Raw genomic sequence first — 15,991 nt, forward strand, 5'->3', positions numbered from 1 at the left:
AAAGTCTAATACCCAGATGGAGATGGAACTGCACAGGCCAATATCTCTGAACTTTAGCATCAAATTAGATGGAAAAATGGTGTTAAAAGCAGAGCTGTAGTTGATAAATCGCACATAGATATATTTCTTTTCTCTGCAGGGCAAGGTAAATGGCATAATCCATAAATTTATTTGACCAAAATGCAAATTGTAATGGACCTAATGTTGTAAGGATATTCTGATTGATGTAGGATATTAGCAACCTTTCTAGACATTTTATCACTGTAGAGGTTAAAGCCCCTCACTGGTAGTCATTTGGGCAAGAAACTGATTCCTTTGGCACAGACATAACTGTAGCTTTCTTAAAACACAGTGGCACACTGTATATAGACAAGAACAAGTTTAAAATGTCTTGATACACTTAATGACAACTGGGTGGTACATGGCTCTAGGAACCAAGATGGAATGGTTTTTAAACCATCTAATGTTTTACACACTTCAGCCATTGACAATTGCAAGGCAACTTCACTCTGGAATTACTGTCCGTCTTGCTCTGTCTAGGCTGTGTACCTCCAAACAAGCACAACAGTTATTTATCATGCCTTGTCATGAGGTGGGGGTGTTGTTAAGCATAGCTAGTTAAAATCTGTAATACATTATGACCTGCACTCCTTACCACAAAGGACACGAGTCTCTGCTACCAGTCACTCTCCAGCTTGTTGTCATACTGTCTCTTGGCTGCTTTATCAGCCTTTCAAAAATCAGATTTGGGATTCATGTAGCAGTTTGGATCATTAAAAATCAAAGCAGTGGACCATTACCTCAAGCACAAGCAAAAAGCAGTGTTTAAAAAGGCTTTTTGTTAGGAAAGGGTCATACAAACCAGGAAGACACACATAAGGCTTTGAAAAACCCAACAGAATTTGTCACCAAAGTCACAGAAGAATCTATGAAGGCAGACCAGTCAGTCAAGTCCATGCAATCCTGAAGTTTGCTTTCATAATTCGGTATCTAGGATTTTACTTTCCTCACCCTGTCTGCACGCATTTCAGTTTTCTGCTTACAGGCAGGGAGGAGAAACACGGACAAATAATTGGGTTTGCTGAAACCAGGACAAGGAATGGACTTATAGGTACCTCTGACTATACTAAAACATAGGTCAAGAGTCCAAACACCCCTAGTGCAGCAAGTAACTTGTTGGTAATATTTGGGATGAACTTTTTTGAAGCTACAGTGGTTCAAATATCCTGCTATCATTGAGACTGATCTCTGGCTGGAGCCAATTGTAAGCAAATTGCTATGCAGCCCTCATCCAGTGCAGCCATGGTTGGGGATTCTATGGGAATGTAAACAAACAGTAGTAAATAGCAAAGAAGAAAACTCTGCAAATAAAAAAGCCAGCATTTGATCAGTGATTCAGAACTGGCAACCATGACTAAGAAAAAGTGTTGGCATCAGTGAGCCAAGCTCTGTTAACACAATAAGCACATATGCCACCTCACTTTGTTTTTCTGGTAGTTGCTGTGTTTTCGATCTGAGCAGTGAACTGTAAAAACCTGGGGTTATATAGCTCTGTCTGGGCTCAGCCAAGCCTCTACAAAGCAGAACACACTCCACTCATATAAGTTGTGTTAAGTGTTGATATGACACTGGAGTCCATCCAGCTTGATCTCCATGAACTGGAGATTAGCCAGAAGAACAATGGGGACTGTGCCTAGGAAGGATGCCACTGCAGTCAGGCCAGGATATTGCCTCACCTGCTGATGAACACCAATTGTAGCATTCCAAACAATATCTTCAGATAAATCTGGAAAATGGAGATAGTCAGGAACATAGTTTGGGATTCTCAGGTATGATGTGCAGTCATATTTAATAAAACAGGCAGTTCCACATAGAAAAATAGAAAGAAAAACACCAACAAAATACACATAATAGGGAGAGAACAACACTAAACAGCATCACATTCAACAGAAACAACATGAGGAGCAACTGTTATCTGTGTGATGATAATGAAAGGCAACAAAGAAACATTTCATAAAGTTAGATTAGTAAATGTCACACAAATACCTAGCTCCATCATTTGTCTGAATTTTAACAATCTCGTATTTCATACTAGTCACTGTAACCCTTAATAAAGTCCCCTTTCTTGATTATTCTCAAGGGTTCATCAACTAAATGTCCATGCTGTACATTTGATGTCCCTTCACTTCATTCTAAAAGTAAACTAGTGCTGTGTCCACTGTTTATTTAAATACACACTGACACATAGGGTCTTACTAACTGACATGATTACTATGAGCAGAGCTGGACGCAAGCATATGTTCTATGAGCATACTGTAAGCAAGGAAGCACATCAAGAAAATGTAAGAAAAAGGTTTAAGATCTTCATAGCACATAAATATATTGGAGTACAGTAATCCCTCGCTACTTCGCGGTTCATTTTTCGCGGATTCACGACTTCACGGATTTTATATGTAAGCATATCTAAATATATAACGTGGATTTTTCGCTGCTTCGCGGGTTTCTGCGGACAATGGGTCTTTTTACTTCTGGTATTTGCTTCCTCAGTTGGTTTGCCCAGTTGATTTCATACAAGAGATGCTATTGGCGGATGGCTGAGAAGCTACCCAATCAGAGCACGCAGTTAAGTTCCTGTGTGCTGCTGATTGGTTCAGCGACGGAGTGCTGCATTAACCAGGAAGTCTCATCTCATTCATTCAGCATTAACGTGCTCTTGCTACTGCATTCAGGGGATTATCACCTTCATCGTCATCATTTTTACTGCGCAGCATATTCATCACGTCATATATAGCTACGTGTACTTCGCTATACAGTAAGTGTAAACTTATCTACCGATTTCATATTGCTAAGCAGTTGTACCTGTTATTAACAGAGTAAAGGGTGGGTTGTAAACAATACAGGGAGGGTTTAAAAACGATAAATAATTAAATAAATATGGTGTCCCTACTTCGCGGAAATTCAGTTATCGCGGTCAGCCTTGGAACCTATCTCCTGCGATAAGTGAGGGATTACTGTACTAGGTATCAGCACCTGCTTGCACCAGGATCACCTCAATCACGAAGAGTGTAACGGTAATTGCTATTAATGTGATACCGGTAATGGATAGGTTAGGAACAGAATGTGGCTAGCCACATTTTGAAGCCAGTACGTATTTGTTATTTTGTTGTTCTTATGGCCCATAAAAATTTGATGTTATTAGACTTGTTGGGCTAATAAGATGCAATTTTGCTGTTTAATGTTATTTAATTAACCACTCTGTTAATGATCTAATTTGATCTCCTTTTATGTCCTTCTGGCATCCATTTGTTTGTACACATCTGAAGCTGCAGTCTGTGCTATATAGACACAGCACTTTTATTAAGTGTGTTAACACTCATATCCATAAAGCCACCAGGGAATAATTCATACAACCCCCCCCCCCCCCCCCCCCTCACCACCACCAAACTCAGTGTTTACTTACATCAGTTTCTCTAGTTTACAGTTTTCATTCCTCATCCCTTCACAGAGCACATCCAGTCCCGAATCCTCCAGGTTATTGCCATTCAGCCTCAGATAAGTCAGTTGTGAGTGTGGGGCAGAGAGCACAGAGGAGACAACTGAACAACATTCATAAGTGAGATTACATCTATCCAGGCTATAGAGAGAAAGGGAGAGGAGTGAGGGTATGTTTAGCAACAGACCAATGGGCCAAAAGAAGGGTTAAGAGAACTAAATGAAGAGGAAAAAAAAAAAACGAAACAAAACAAACAGTTCACTCTAGTAACAAAAAGTTGACTGCGGTGTTCATCCATAGTGAAGAACTAACTACCGTGGACAACAAAGCATCTAAGGAATGGGATAAGCAGTCAACAAGAAGTACAAAGAGCAAGGAAAAAAAAGATGAATTGCTATACTCTTCTGCATTGTGAGATGCAGTTACATAAGCTGTTTAGTAATACAATACTAGAATTGTTCAGAAAAGGAGACAATAAAAGTTTGGAGGGTATATACAGTACATCCTAGGTTTATGAAGAAAAAACACATACACATGTATCTAATGGATCTCTATATTACTGACAGATCTCTCCATATTAAATCCTAACTTCACTTGAGTTTCTCATTTTTTTCCCCCACAAGGTTTCAGGTAATCACAGCATTAAATCAGAAGTAAGGAGTATAGCAAGTGAGAGCATTTGGGTTCTTTCTCAAATGAAACAAATGTTCTGTGTTCATATATTTTTCTTTATCATGGCCCTGGAGAGTGGCCACATGTTGCATGTTGGTCAAAGAATGTCATTGATTGTGACATGGTCAGAATACTACCACCATCATCACTGTCACCTGCGTGATGACAAAGAGGGACAAAAAGGCACATTTGATAAAGTCAGAAGAGTACATTTTACACACAGAGCTTGTGACCTCAGTCCACATTAATTTCCATCATTTATCTGAATGCCCACAATCCTTCACTTCATATTAGTCAAGGTCAGTCTCAAGAGTTTATTAACGAATGTCCATGTTGTCCGACATTCATGGTCATTTTGTTTCTTTAGTTCATTTTTTAAATTAAAATGTGCGACCACAGCTATTAGCATCAATTGGATGATCATCAATTAATGGAAGGTTACTTCCAGCAAGATGGAGCAACTTGTCATATATTGGCAAGGAGCATGGCAGAAACTGAGTCCTTCTTTGGCAACAGGGTAATTTCAAAGGGGCTTTGGCCACCATGTTCGCCGGATCTGACACCACCAGGCTTCTTCCTTTGGGGTCTGCTCAAAGGAAAAGTCTATTGGAACAAGCCTCGCACTGTGGAAGATTTGAAGGAAAACATCCAAAATGAAATTGCTGATATTCCCCCAGAGACACTCGCCGATACATTCAGGAACATGGAGCGCCGTGTCGAAATGTATCTGGCAGAAAATGGAAACCACTTCCAGCATCGCATGTAATGCAATCAATTACAAAAAACGTCAAGGTATAGAGCTTTTTGTTTTTGGTTCAGATTGCTTTATCCTCACAGGAGTTACAACAGAATATCTGGGGCCTCTTTCGAGTAAATCTCCCTGTACAATTCAAAAGAAAAAAGCCTGTGTTCCCCACAAAAAATATCTAAGTTCCACTACCTCGCCAACAAGTTTCTGCACACTTCGGGCAAAACAGGGGAAACTAGGTCAGATAATTTTATTAAATTATTCATATATCATGTAAGCGAGCAGGGGGCAAAGCCCCCTAGTCTAATATAAATAAAAGTACTCCTACATGCAAATAAAAGTAAACCCCTAAAAGTTGTATTACTCACAAGACTTTAGTGCAGTAGTTGAGGCCTGGCGCTAATCTCCTGATGAACTCTGGGGTGAGATGTGTGGATGACAGGTCAAGTACCTTAAGTTCTCCACAGCAGCTGATGACGGAGCTCAATACAGCACAGTCCAGAAGAGATAATGTTGATCGACAAAAGTCCATCTCTAAATCCTTCCCTATGGAATCTCGGATTAATTTCTTATTCGGAGTCTCACACAGCCACTGACACACTAGCAGAGCTTCATTTTTATCTCGGCCCTTTAGGGCCCGTTTTGCTTTGTGCTTCATCCACTTCAATATCCGTATTGCTGTCTTCCTCTTGGACTCCCCCAGGGTCCACCCTAGTGTTTTAAACACTGACTTCCTGGCCAGTCCTAACAAGAATTGAGTAAGAATCTTAAACTGTTCATCTTTACACAAGTCCAGCTTCACAAGCAGCTCTTCAATGCCCTCTGATGGTTCAAGGTAGAAGTAAAAGGCAGCCATAAACTCCTGCAGGGCAAGAGGGTAGAATGTATATGTCATGTGCTCCTGATAGCTTTGTCTCCACAGGAGCCCAGAGAGGAATGAAGAGGTGAGGACTGACTGGAGACCAAAGGTGAATATCTCTTGCGTCTCATTTAACACACGAATCTTGTTATCTACAGCATAATATGCCATCTTTGCTAGTTGGATTAAAACCCTCCTCTGGTTCTCGGTTTCTTGCCTCTGATTGGTAAGGATGATGTGAAAGAACATCACATAGACCTCAGTGAGAGTTCTGGGGGCAGGTCCTCGCTCTTCTTCAGGTGTCATAAAGTAGTTCTTCAGCACACGGCAGATAATCCAGCAGTATGAGGGGTTGAAACACTTAATGTAAAGGATGGCATTCTCCTCCACATACTGAAAAGCTTTGGCACCCAGATCTGCATCACCAAAGAACTTCTTAAAGTATATCATTCTTTGTTCATGGACGAACCCTACAACTTTGACATACTGATCAACTCTCTGCATGTCCAAGGCCTCCAGGGCCGTTGATCTACTTGTTATCAGGACTGAACAGCCATTCAGCAATGTCTGACTGATTAGGCTGGAGACCAGGATGTTTAGAGGAACACAACTGTCTGGGTCTGAGCACATCAGACTCTGTGTGAAGTCCAGTTTGTGCCTGAACTCATCTAGCCCATCAAGTAAAAACAGGAGAGATTCTGGTTTCCGAAGGATTTCTTTGACTTCTGTATCACTGATGTATTTATAATGCCTTAAAATCAGTTTGGTCAGTGAAATGTGTTGTTCATTTTTATAGCCTAGAAGGTTGAGATCCCTAAATGTAAACAAGAACACAAATGCAAACCTCTGGTACTGAGTGCCATTGGCCCAGTCAAACATGATCTTCTGGATCATTGTGGTCTTTCCAATTCCTGACTCCCCAATAACCACTACAATGCGGGGAGGTGTCTCGCTTCTTTGACTCCTGCTGAAAAGGTTTTCAGTCTCGATTCTCTCACAATTCTTACTTTCTCCCTTTTCCTCAAGTCGTTCCCAAGTCTTCCCATTCATCACAAATTCAACTTTAATGTCCTGTTCAATGATCATCAACTCTGTGTATCGTGTCTCAAAGTCCACAGCTCCGTTGTGCGGATCACCAGATAAAGACGGATCTTCTGGGTTTCTTATGAATTCTGTCACAGCAAGTCTGTGTAATTCATGGAGGCCTGGAAGACACAATGAGAACATGTGAGGAAAAGAAGGTGCACAGGAATGAAGGACTTCCTGACCAGAGACATGAGGACTTCTTTAACTTTAATAGGTGGGTCAAGGGGAGGCACTGGCTTGAATCTCCTTCAAGAGATCCAGACCTGCAAAAAAATGAAAAATGCAGAGGAGAACAGCATCAGCAGTTTCAAGAGATGCCATACATTCTACATTAAATAAATAACTCATTCATGATTTGCCTGTACTGCTGCCCTATTGATTCCCAGTCCTAGTTTTGATCCCAAATCTCTTTCCCAGTCTATGCCAAGTCTGGCTGTTCTTCCCATGTCTTTGCTGCTTTTTCTCCCAGTACTTAAGTTTTCCCTTACAAGCCTGATAATGTGCTGGTTGAATTAATTGTAGACACTAAATTGACCCCGTGTGTTGGCTTTGTGCACGAGTATGTTCTGTGAAGGTCTTCCTTCCTGCCCAAGTTGTGTTCGAAGTGAGCCAAGAAGCTATTCACCTAGGGCAGTTTGTGTAGTTAGAGTGCCCGAGATCAAGTAAGATCATAATTTAGAGCTTGAAGGACAATTGTCAAACCTATCGAAACAGGTCAGTACGCTCAATAAGGGGCTAGACTAAACTCAAAGAACTAAGCTGAATTAAAAGGAGAATTTGCATCAAAACTGTGTTTATTAAATGAGCTTTGAAAAATCAAAGGCAAAACAATTTTTACATAATTTCACAGTTAACACCATCACATAGTGTGCTTGTCATGTGTTAAGCAACTCACCATGTGCAAAGGGACTTTTTTTTTTTTTTTTTTTTTGAATTGATACACTGTGTTAATCCCCGAGGGAAAATTGTCAATAAGAGGATTTCTCCAAAATAATAATAAGAATAATAAAAATTGCAAACAATCATTAACTAAAATCTTCTTCTTTTGGCTGCTCCCATATTAGGGGTTACCACAGCGGATCATCTTCTTCCATATCTTTCTGTCAATCATTAATTAAAATAAACATCAGAAACAAATCTTTAACTGTTCCTGACAGTCAAAGCTTATTTTCTCACCTTGAACTCACAACAGTTTGGCTCCTATAGAAAAATGTATTCTTAAAATTGGTGATCTCTACGTATTAGAAAAGTATTATAAGCACATAGTAAAATATTGTGTCTGCTTTTCTTAAGTATTAAGATGTTAGAGTCAGGATTAAAAAGACGTATGCCTACATATTTTTATTATTCCGTATGAGCTAGAAACCACGACTAGTTCATTAAACCAAAGGTTAGACGTGAAGGAGAGCTGGAGAAAGATGGGCCCCTTGCTGACAGAGAGAGAATGTGAACTCTTTTGCTGTAAATAATAGTAGTAAGCACCGAGCTACTAAGGAGTAAGGCCTTGTCAAACAGAAATGATGGACAGAGAGTGGTTTGACACCCTCTAAGCTAAGAAATATTGGTAGAATTAACTAGAGGCAAGATTAGCGGAGTCAGATGAGGATGAATAATGGCTTGTACAATAAGAACTGTAATAAATGTATGAGATGCCTATGGGTCAGGGCTCAGTCATCTGAATGGAGTCTGTATGTGCACTGTACAATAAAGCCTGATTCTGCTGTCTGTCCAGTCTCTCAGAGTGCCTTCATTGGGGTGGAGGGAGCCTGTGCCAGTCTGCTTCAACACTCTGCACACATTGTCAAGTAGAATAACAATTCAGTTTTGTGTGAAGAATAAAAGTGATTAATTTTTTAAAGAATAAGATTACAATCATCAGAGATGTTTAAATTTCCATCCTTCTTATTCAAAGTTTTCTCCTGTTACTGTCTCCATCTTAAAAAAAAAATGTTTTCATATGTTAATTACCTCATCTAGTTTGTAATGATGAATTAGAAGAGGAGAAGAAAAAAAAATTAAATGAAGAAAGGAGATGAGGTTTCTGACAGAACAAGAGTCTGTAGTGCACAATGCTGGACAACAGCAAAGAATCTCGAAGTCCAAGAGAAAAAAATCTCACATTACTTGTGTCACATAATCCACAAGTAAAGTAAACATGATCTCATAATCGACAAAGAAATACACTCAGACATCAATCAGCATCTGACCTCCCTCATTTATTTACATTTATATTCATAAATGCAACTGGAGTACCTCTGGATTAGTTAGTGCAGGCTATGAAACTGCACGGAGGAACTGACCTTCTGCTTACTAAAGCAACTCTGATATGCACAAGTGCAAGGAATATGCTCTTCTCGATTATATTTGCACTCGCTTTGTTTATCTTTTACTCTGTCATGATGGCACTTTACAATTTCAATGTTATGTGAAGTGCAATGTTAGCCAATGAATAAGCTGCTGCTGGGCTGAACTAGAGGAGGAGGTTGGTCTTCATGGAAAGTGAATTTAAAACTGAAGCCAGGAAGCACTTCTTTATGCAAAGAGTTGTGGGACTCTGGAACAACCTACTGAGGCATGGAGTTGAAGCAGAAACCCTGGACGCCTTGAAGAAAGATCTGGATGAGATATTGGGACAACTTAGCTATTAGATAACTTTTCTGTCCATGTGCCTGTCTCAGCTGGTTAAATACAATGATCAGTGCATTGCATAACTTTGTTAGCATTTTTTTGGACCACAATGAACAAACCACAAAGAAAATCTTAGAAAAATATTGTTTTATTTAGCCAATATAATTTAATTAATTAAGATCAACTTTTATGTATGCAAATATGTAATAAATAAATTTAGCTGTGCCACTCCTTGAAGTAAAAGAAGACAGACAGACTGGCATGTCACAGGCTCTACATCTCCATTGAGTGACATTTCCTTTAATCCTGCATATGTACTGGCAATATGAACTGCAGCATTGAGGGTCTTTCAATCTTGAATCAGTTATTGTGGCAATTGCCATAGGAGCATGACTGGTGCCCCTGTTGCAGTGGGGTCCATCTCCAATCCCCGCCCATGGTGCATAGCTGGTACAAGAGTGCAACAATAAAGTCTTTGTAGCCTAACTGCTCCTTGCCTTGTATGCTAGTGATCTCACAGTGCAGGATGTAGACATCAGTTGTAGCAATGTCCAAGAAATGAAAAAAACATCGTATGGTACCAGTGTACAGTTTGATGGGCAGAGTAATACTGTACAAGTTGATCCGAATGATCAACCCACCCACGTACCTGTGCAATGGCAGTAGGGCAAGCAATGTCTGTCACTGTCTAGTTTTCATCTGGGTTGTTCATTCTTCCCCAACTGTTTCCCCGCTGAAGGATGGATGAATTGTAAAGCAGACAACCACCTCTTGTGTTCATCCGCTTGGAAAAAAAAAAGGATGAGACCTCTTCTAATCCACTACATTGGGCGATTTTTTTTTTAGTGATTGCACTTGATCTTCCAATTGGAAGACCTCTCCAATATGTCCCACAAGCTTCACATTTCAGATCACACAAGTCCAGGAAAAGCTTGGGGCTTGTCCATGTAAATGTGGTAATCAGTTACTAGATATGCTGGTTTTATAAGATTAACCATTAAATCATACGACAGTCCAAGCTTACTAGGTGTATAAGAATCCCAAGTACACATATTGAAAGAGAGCATGTAGCCATTGTTTGAATCAGCCAGCACAAATAACTTTATCCCCAATTTGGCTGGCTTGTCTTTCATAAACTGGTCCTCTCTTTTGTCACTACCAGCTTCTCGTCATCGTCTAGCTAGCTAGCTAGCTATCTCCTTGGGTGGCAATGTGCTTGACATGCAATGTGGATGTCATCAGCCAGAGGTTTGAGGGTGCAAAGCTTGTCATGGTGTGGTGTTCCTTTCATCTTATCATTTTCAATATCCTCCTCTGGGTCGCCGAGGTGCATGTTGTGTAATAAATTCAGAAATGAATTTCACAATATTACTTCAAGGAATCTGCAGAATTCTGGCCCTTCAAAAAGGCATGAAATAAAAATGGGAAGATGTTGAATATTTATAACAGATTTCATGTTTGTCTTTATTGTGTATGCAGTGAAAAATAATTTGAAATCACCCTGTAAGGAATGTGCTGTGGCCGCATTCAAAAGGACTCCTCGTCTTCTGAGGGATGTAAATCAGTTTGAATGGGCCACATTGTCAGTGTCATCTTGGGATTTCTATGGTGCAAATTGTTCTAAAACCGACTGTAAAGCTTGTCATTTACAAGTCATTGTGTTTTGGTTGAAATCTTTGTCCCAATCATGAATATTGAGGAGTTACCTTAGAGTGGCAAAATTCATGAGTTTCTGCTATATTCATTTATTTCATCCACAAAATGCAGCAGAATACTGTCCTGAGTGTTACTCAGGCTTAAACTGTAAAGTAGATCATTATATGTCACCCAGAGTGTGATTCATGGTTAACCGTAATTACATAGAATTGAGCCCAAGTGGCGCACCAGATTAACACCAAGGACGTTACAAGTAAAATGTTTTAACTTTATAACACTGTTTGACATACTTGTAGGTTTAAGTTTCACTTGGCAAAGTTGATGTTTTAGGGCATGAACGATGAATGCATAGGCACATCATTCAGCCTCAAAAGGTTAATTAACAAAGCAAAGTTGATACCCAACGTACACAATCCTAAAAGATAACTGGTCAAAATCTAAAACACAACCAATTGCCTTACTTGTCTTGAGATTTAGTGCTGACAACAGTTGAAATACACAGCCAGGTGAGCCACATTAAAATTTACCATTAAGGGAATAACAAAGGAGCGGAGTATAAGGAAGAACGAAGATCAAAAAATTTGATACAACAGACTTTAGTGAGGGTTGGCGGGGTCCAATACTGCAGCAAACAATACTGAAATATCCATGGAAAAAGAAAAAACACACACACACATCAAGTTACTAGTGTTGAATAATCCACATGTAAATTGTCCAGTTGAACATTAACAGTTGTTTAGCAAAAATGCATAAATTTTGTATTTTGTGAAACAAATACTTCAATAGTGCATGAATAGGAAAAGCATTCAAAACAGGGTTGAACCTTTGAATTGAAGGCAAATACTTTTGACTAGTGAATGAGGGGGACATAAGGATAGGACTGAAAGACTTGACATGTGGATTATATGATACAAGTAATGGAAAATTTCTGAAGGACCTTTTCATATTTTGTTTGCTGCCTAGTACTGGTTTCCATAGATGTCCATTCTATCAGATACATTACTTTCTCCAAACTGCATGGAAACATGAAATTAAAACCACATGGGCCACGATGAAACAAAATAGAGTGGAACCTCGGTTTGCAAGCATAATTCGTTCCGGAAAACGTGCTCGTAGTCCAAAGCACTCGTATATTAAAGTGAATTTCCCCTTAAGAAATAATGGAAACTCAGATGATTTGTTCCACAACCCAAAGCTATTCATATAAAAATGATTAATACAAAATATAAAGTAAAAATACATAAAAAACAAATTAACTTGCACTTTACCTTTGAAAAGAATCATGGCTGGTGTGAGTGAGTTTCTAAACTCTTGTGGGATTGCACCCAACGGGATGACATGCTGAAGAGCGTCCCAAAGCAATCGCAGTCTCCCAGCGCTGTAGCAGTTCTCCGTAAAAGCGAATCCGAAAAGATCGCGGACATGCTATAAGCGCCTGCCGTCAATGGGTGATACAAGGAACAAGGAACATTATAAATGTGCAGGGCCCTGCCTGACTGCTGTGTCTGTGTATAAATAACTGTGCTGTTGCTGTTTCAAGCTGAATAAAGTTTGTGTTGCTAAAGTACTGAGACTCAGCTTCGTGTTTTAGGGTGCAAGACGGGGACTCGCACGTTACAGCACACACAAGCGCACGAGCGAGCACACATACACGCGCGCGCACACAGTGACAATGCTAATGCTGTAATAAACACTACACGCTCATACGGATGTTGACTACATGAGTGAGGCACGCCGACTCAGACGGAGAATAGGAGACGATTGCCCACAATCCCGCAGTGAGAGAGAGAAGAACCATCAGCTCAGTTGTGATCACATGACGCTCAGCAGACAAACTACTCGTACTGCAAGACCTCGCTCGTTTATCAAGTGAAAATTTATTAAAAATTTTTGCTCGTCTTGCAAAACACTCGTAAACCAAGTTACTCGCAAACCGAGGTTCCACTGAATATATAAGTAAATAAAATACTCCTCCACCAAAAAGTAGTGGGAGTCAAAGCCATAGAAATCCAAACTGGAAAAAAATACTCTATGTAAAGGGAAGCTGAAGCAAATGCAAAAGACGCAAGATTAAAGAAATTTTATTTCCTCTCATGCTCCGGCAGCTCTATAAGTAATAGGCAAGACTGAGAGTTCTTGACCAACAGACACAGTAATACTTAAAAATGTGCTTGGGAAGAGAAAATGAAATGTAAGTGTATCCCAGGTCTAAAGGTGCAGACGAGTTTAACCTCCTTAGTTTGGCCTCTGAAAAGGTCATTGTCATAAAAAAGGTCTCTGACTGGACTGAATGTTTAACTCCTAACACACAATGCCGAGTAAATCATTTAAAGTTGTGCTTGTCTAGTATTGTAACTTAGCTGGGAATCAGAACGCATTGTTAAGAGGAATTCAGGCAAAATTTCAGTGAATTCCAAAAGGGTTCACACACTTTCTTACCATTGTACCTCTGCACTTTTTCACAAATTTAAAACTCTAATAAAAGAACAGCAAATTGCTGAAACCTATAACATTAACATATGTGACCTCTCAAACCATGTTAAATCAAATTGATTTCACTAAATTTTCTGTTTCCTTCAAAAAGCACAAGACCTCCCTTTTAGGACCATATACTGTACTTGACCCTAAAACTTGAGTTATTTTTACACTTACTTTTTCCAGATGGATTTGTAGGTGGTGGCTGATCTTCCAGAGTTTCAACAGATGAAATTTCCTCAGTCCTCTTGGTGTCAGACTCTAATGATTCAAACTTTACATTGACTGGTGAAACGTGTCTGCTTTGAGATGAGGCTAACCCGGTCACCGCTCCATTTTGGCACCCAAGATGAAGGTCATCTTTCTTGACACGCTCCACGTTTTTATATCCGTTTGTCTCTGTGATGGAAGGCTTCACTTCAGCCTCTTCTTTAATGTCCAATGACACTAGTTCACAATCCTCTTCCTTAATGCCCAGACTCTTTACTTTAGCGTGGACACACTCCCATTCACAGACCTCCTCTTCCTCAACATTTATGGTTTGCTTCTCCATGATATTGTTATCAGCTACATACATCTCACATCAATCCGCATGTTACAATATTTTCTCTTTCTCTGTTGAAAGAAAAAAAAAAAGATTTTATTCCATAAAAGGCACATTTAGATCTAAAGACATCTGAATATAATTTGACAACACCTGCTCAGTTAAGAATTACATTAAGTCAGTCTAGGTATGAGGTACTGGTTGGTATTGGTAGTACCAAGCAAAGGTCGGTTGTGTTATAGCAAGAAGACAATTTATCTCGAAATTATGAGATATGTGAGAAACACTTATAATAGAACCTGCCTATGAAAATGCCTCAAGGGGAATTTCATTTGGAAATGCAGAAATTGTGCGAACTTATCAAAAAAAAAAAAAACCCTTGTACAAACAGGTGTTCATCATTGCCAATTCAAACTTGTCAGCGACATTAGTTCATAAATAGTTATTGCAGGATTTGAGAATCCAATAATGTGATTAATCAGATGTGAGTTGTAATCATTTAATCTGTAACATATTGCATTTGAATGTGGCAGACAAAATGGTTTCGAGATTCAATCGCTTTAATATTGTCATACATAGTACCAAAAAAAAGGAACGGAAGTTCTACCATTTATTTTTTGACTAGCAAAATACCCGCGCTTCGCAGCGGAGAAGTAGTGTGTTAAAGAGGTTATGAAAAAGTAAAGGAAACATTTTAAAAATAACGTAACATGATTGTCAATGTAATTGTGTTGTCATTGTTATGAGTGTTGCTGTCATATATATATACATATACACACACATATACAGATATATTATATATACATATACACATATATATATATATATATATATAAATAAATATATATATATATATATATAAATAAATATATATATATATATATATATAAATAAATATATATACACATACATACATACATACATACATATACACACATAGATGCACTTACAATAACATAGAAATCAATATAAACAACATTAACATCATTATCATATGAGAATATGAAGTAATATATAAGAAGCACATTTCATATAAATATAAATTATTAAACAGTAAAATCTTCTTCTATAATTTGCTACCGTGGCTTTTCGTTGGTCTGTCCAGGATTTTAAATCACCTGTAGCTTGGAAACCGTTTCACCTATTGACTTGAAATCTGGTACACATATAATACGTCACGTCTGCTATCCGCTTAATGGGTGATGATTGTATTACTCTTTTTATGTTTATTTTATTTTAGAATCAACTCCTATCTGCGCACACCAGGGCGTCCGTGGGCAGATGCGTATGGTGTATTCACTCCATGTTATCGTGCATTGCGCTGTCACTGGTATTTTGATAAAAGAATTTGAACAATATATAAGAAGCGTATAAATTATTAAACAGTAAAACATTAACATTTAAGAAGTAAAGTTAGATTGAGTACTACTGCAGTGCCTTCGGGTATACCTCATTTTTTGTTTGCCCATTACATGCTTAAATGTATAAATTTTTTGGTGTACCTACCCGAGAACACGCGACATATAACCGACCGTGGGAGAAGCATGGATTTTAAACACGCGTTGAGTTCATCTGCTGGTCTACCTCGTGGAATAACTGGTAATGTTTGACTAAAATCTACAGCGAGTAAAACGACATTACCTCGTTTTTTTTTTTTTACGATCTCTGAGATGTTGCTTTTTTCGGTTCAAGGCTTCATAAGCTCTTTTATGTTCCATGGTGTACTTAATAAGTACTAATTATCCCAAACCATCATCTTTGAATGTTGCAAGACTTTCGCCTTGTATGTAGATCGGGGTAATTACATTCATTGCATTCCTAGTCTGAATC

The 15,991-nt window shown here is 38.9% G+C and overlaps 1 protein-coding gene across 1 annotated transcript in view; it reads right to left on the reverse strand.

The window, feature by feature from the left end:
* Nucleotides 1-15,991, reverse strand: part of LOC114666990 (NACHT, LRR and PYD domains-containing protein 3-like) — a 45,847-nt gene that overhangs the window by 18,671 nt on the left and 11,185 nt on the right. The window contains exons 2-4 of the mRNA XM_028822052.2: nt 13,795-14,232; nt 5,282-6,977; nt 3,461-3,634 (exon numbers count right to left, since the gene is read on the reverse strand). Coding sequence (XP_028677885.2) covers nt 3,461-3,634; nt 5,282-6,977; nt 13,795-14,194 — 2,270 coding nt within the window. The 5' untranslated portion in view covers nt 14,195-14,232. The remainder of the gene's footprint in view (nt 1-3,460; nt 3,635-5,281; nt 6,978-13,794; nt 14,233-15,991) is intronic.

This window comes from Erpetoichthys calabaricus, chromosome 1 (assembly GCF_900747795.2).
Source record: "Erpetoichthys calabaricus chromosome 1, fErpCal1.3, whole genome shotgun sequence".
Classification (NCBI taxonomy): domain Eukaryota; kingdom Metazoa; phylum Chordata; class Cladistia; order Polypteriformes; family Polypteridae; genus Erpetoichthys; species Erpetoichthys calabaricus.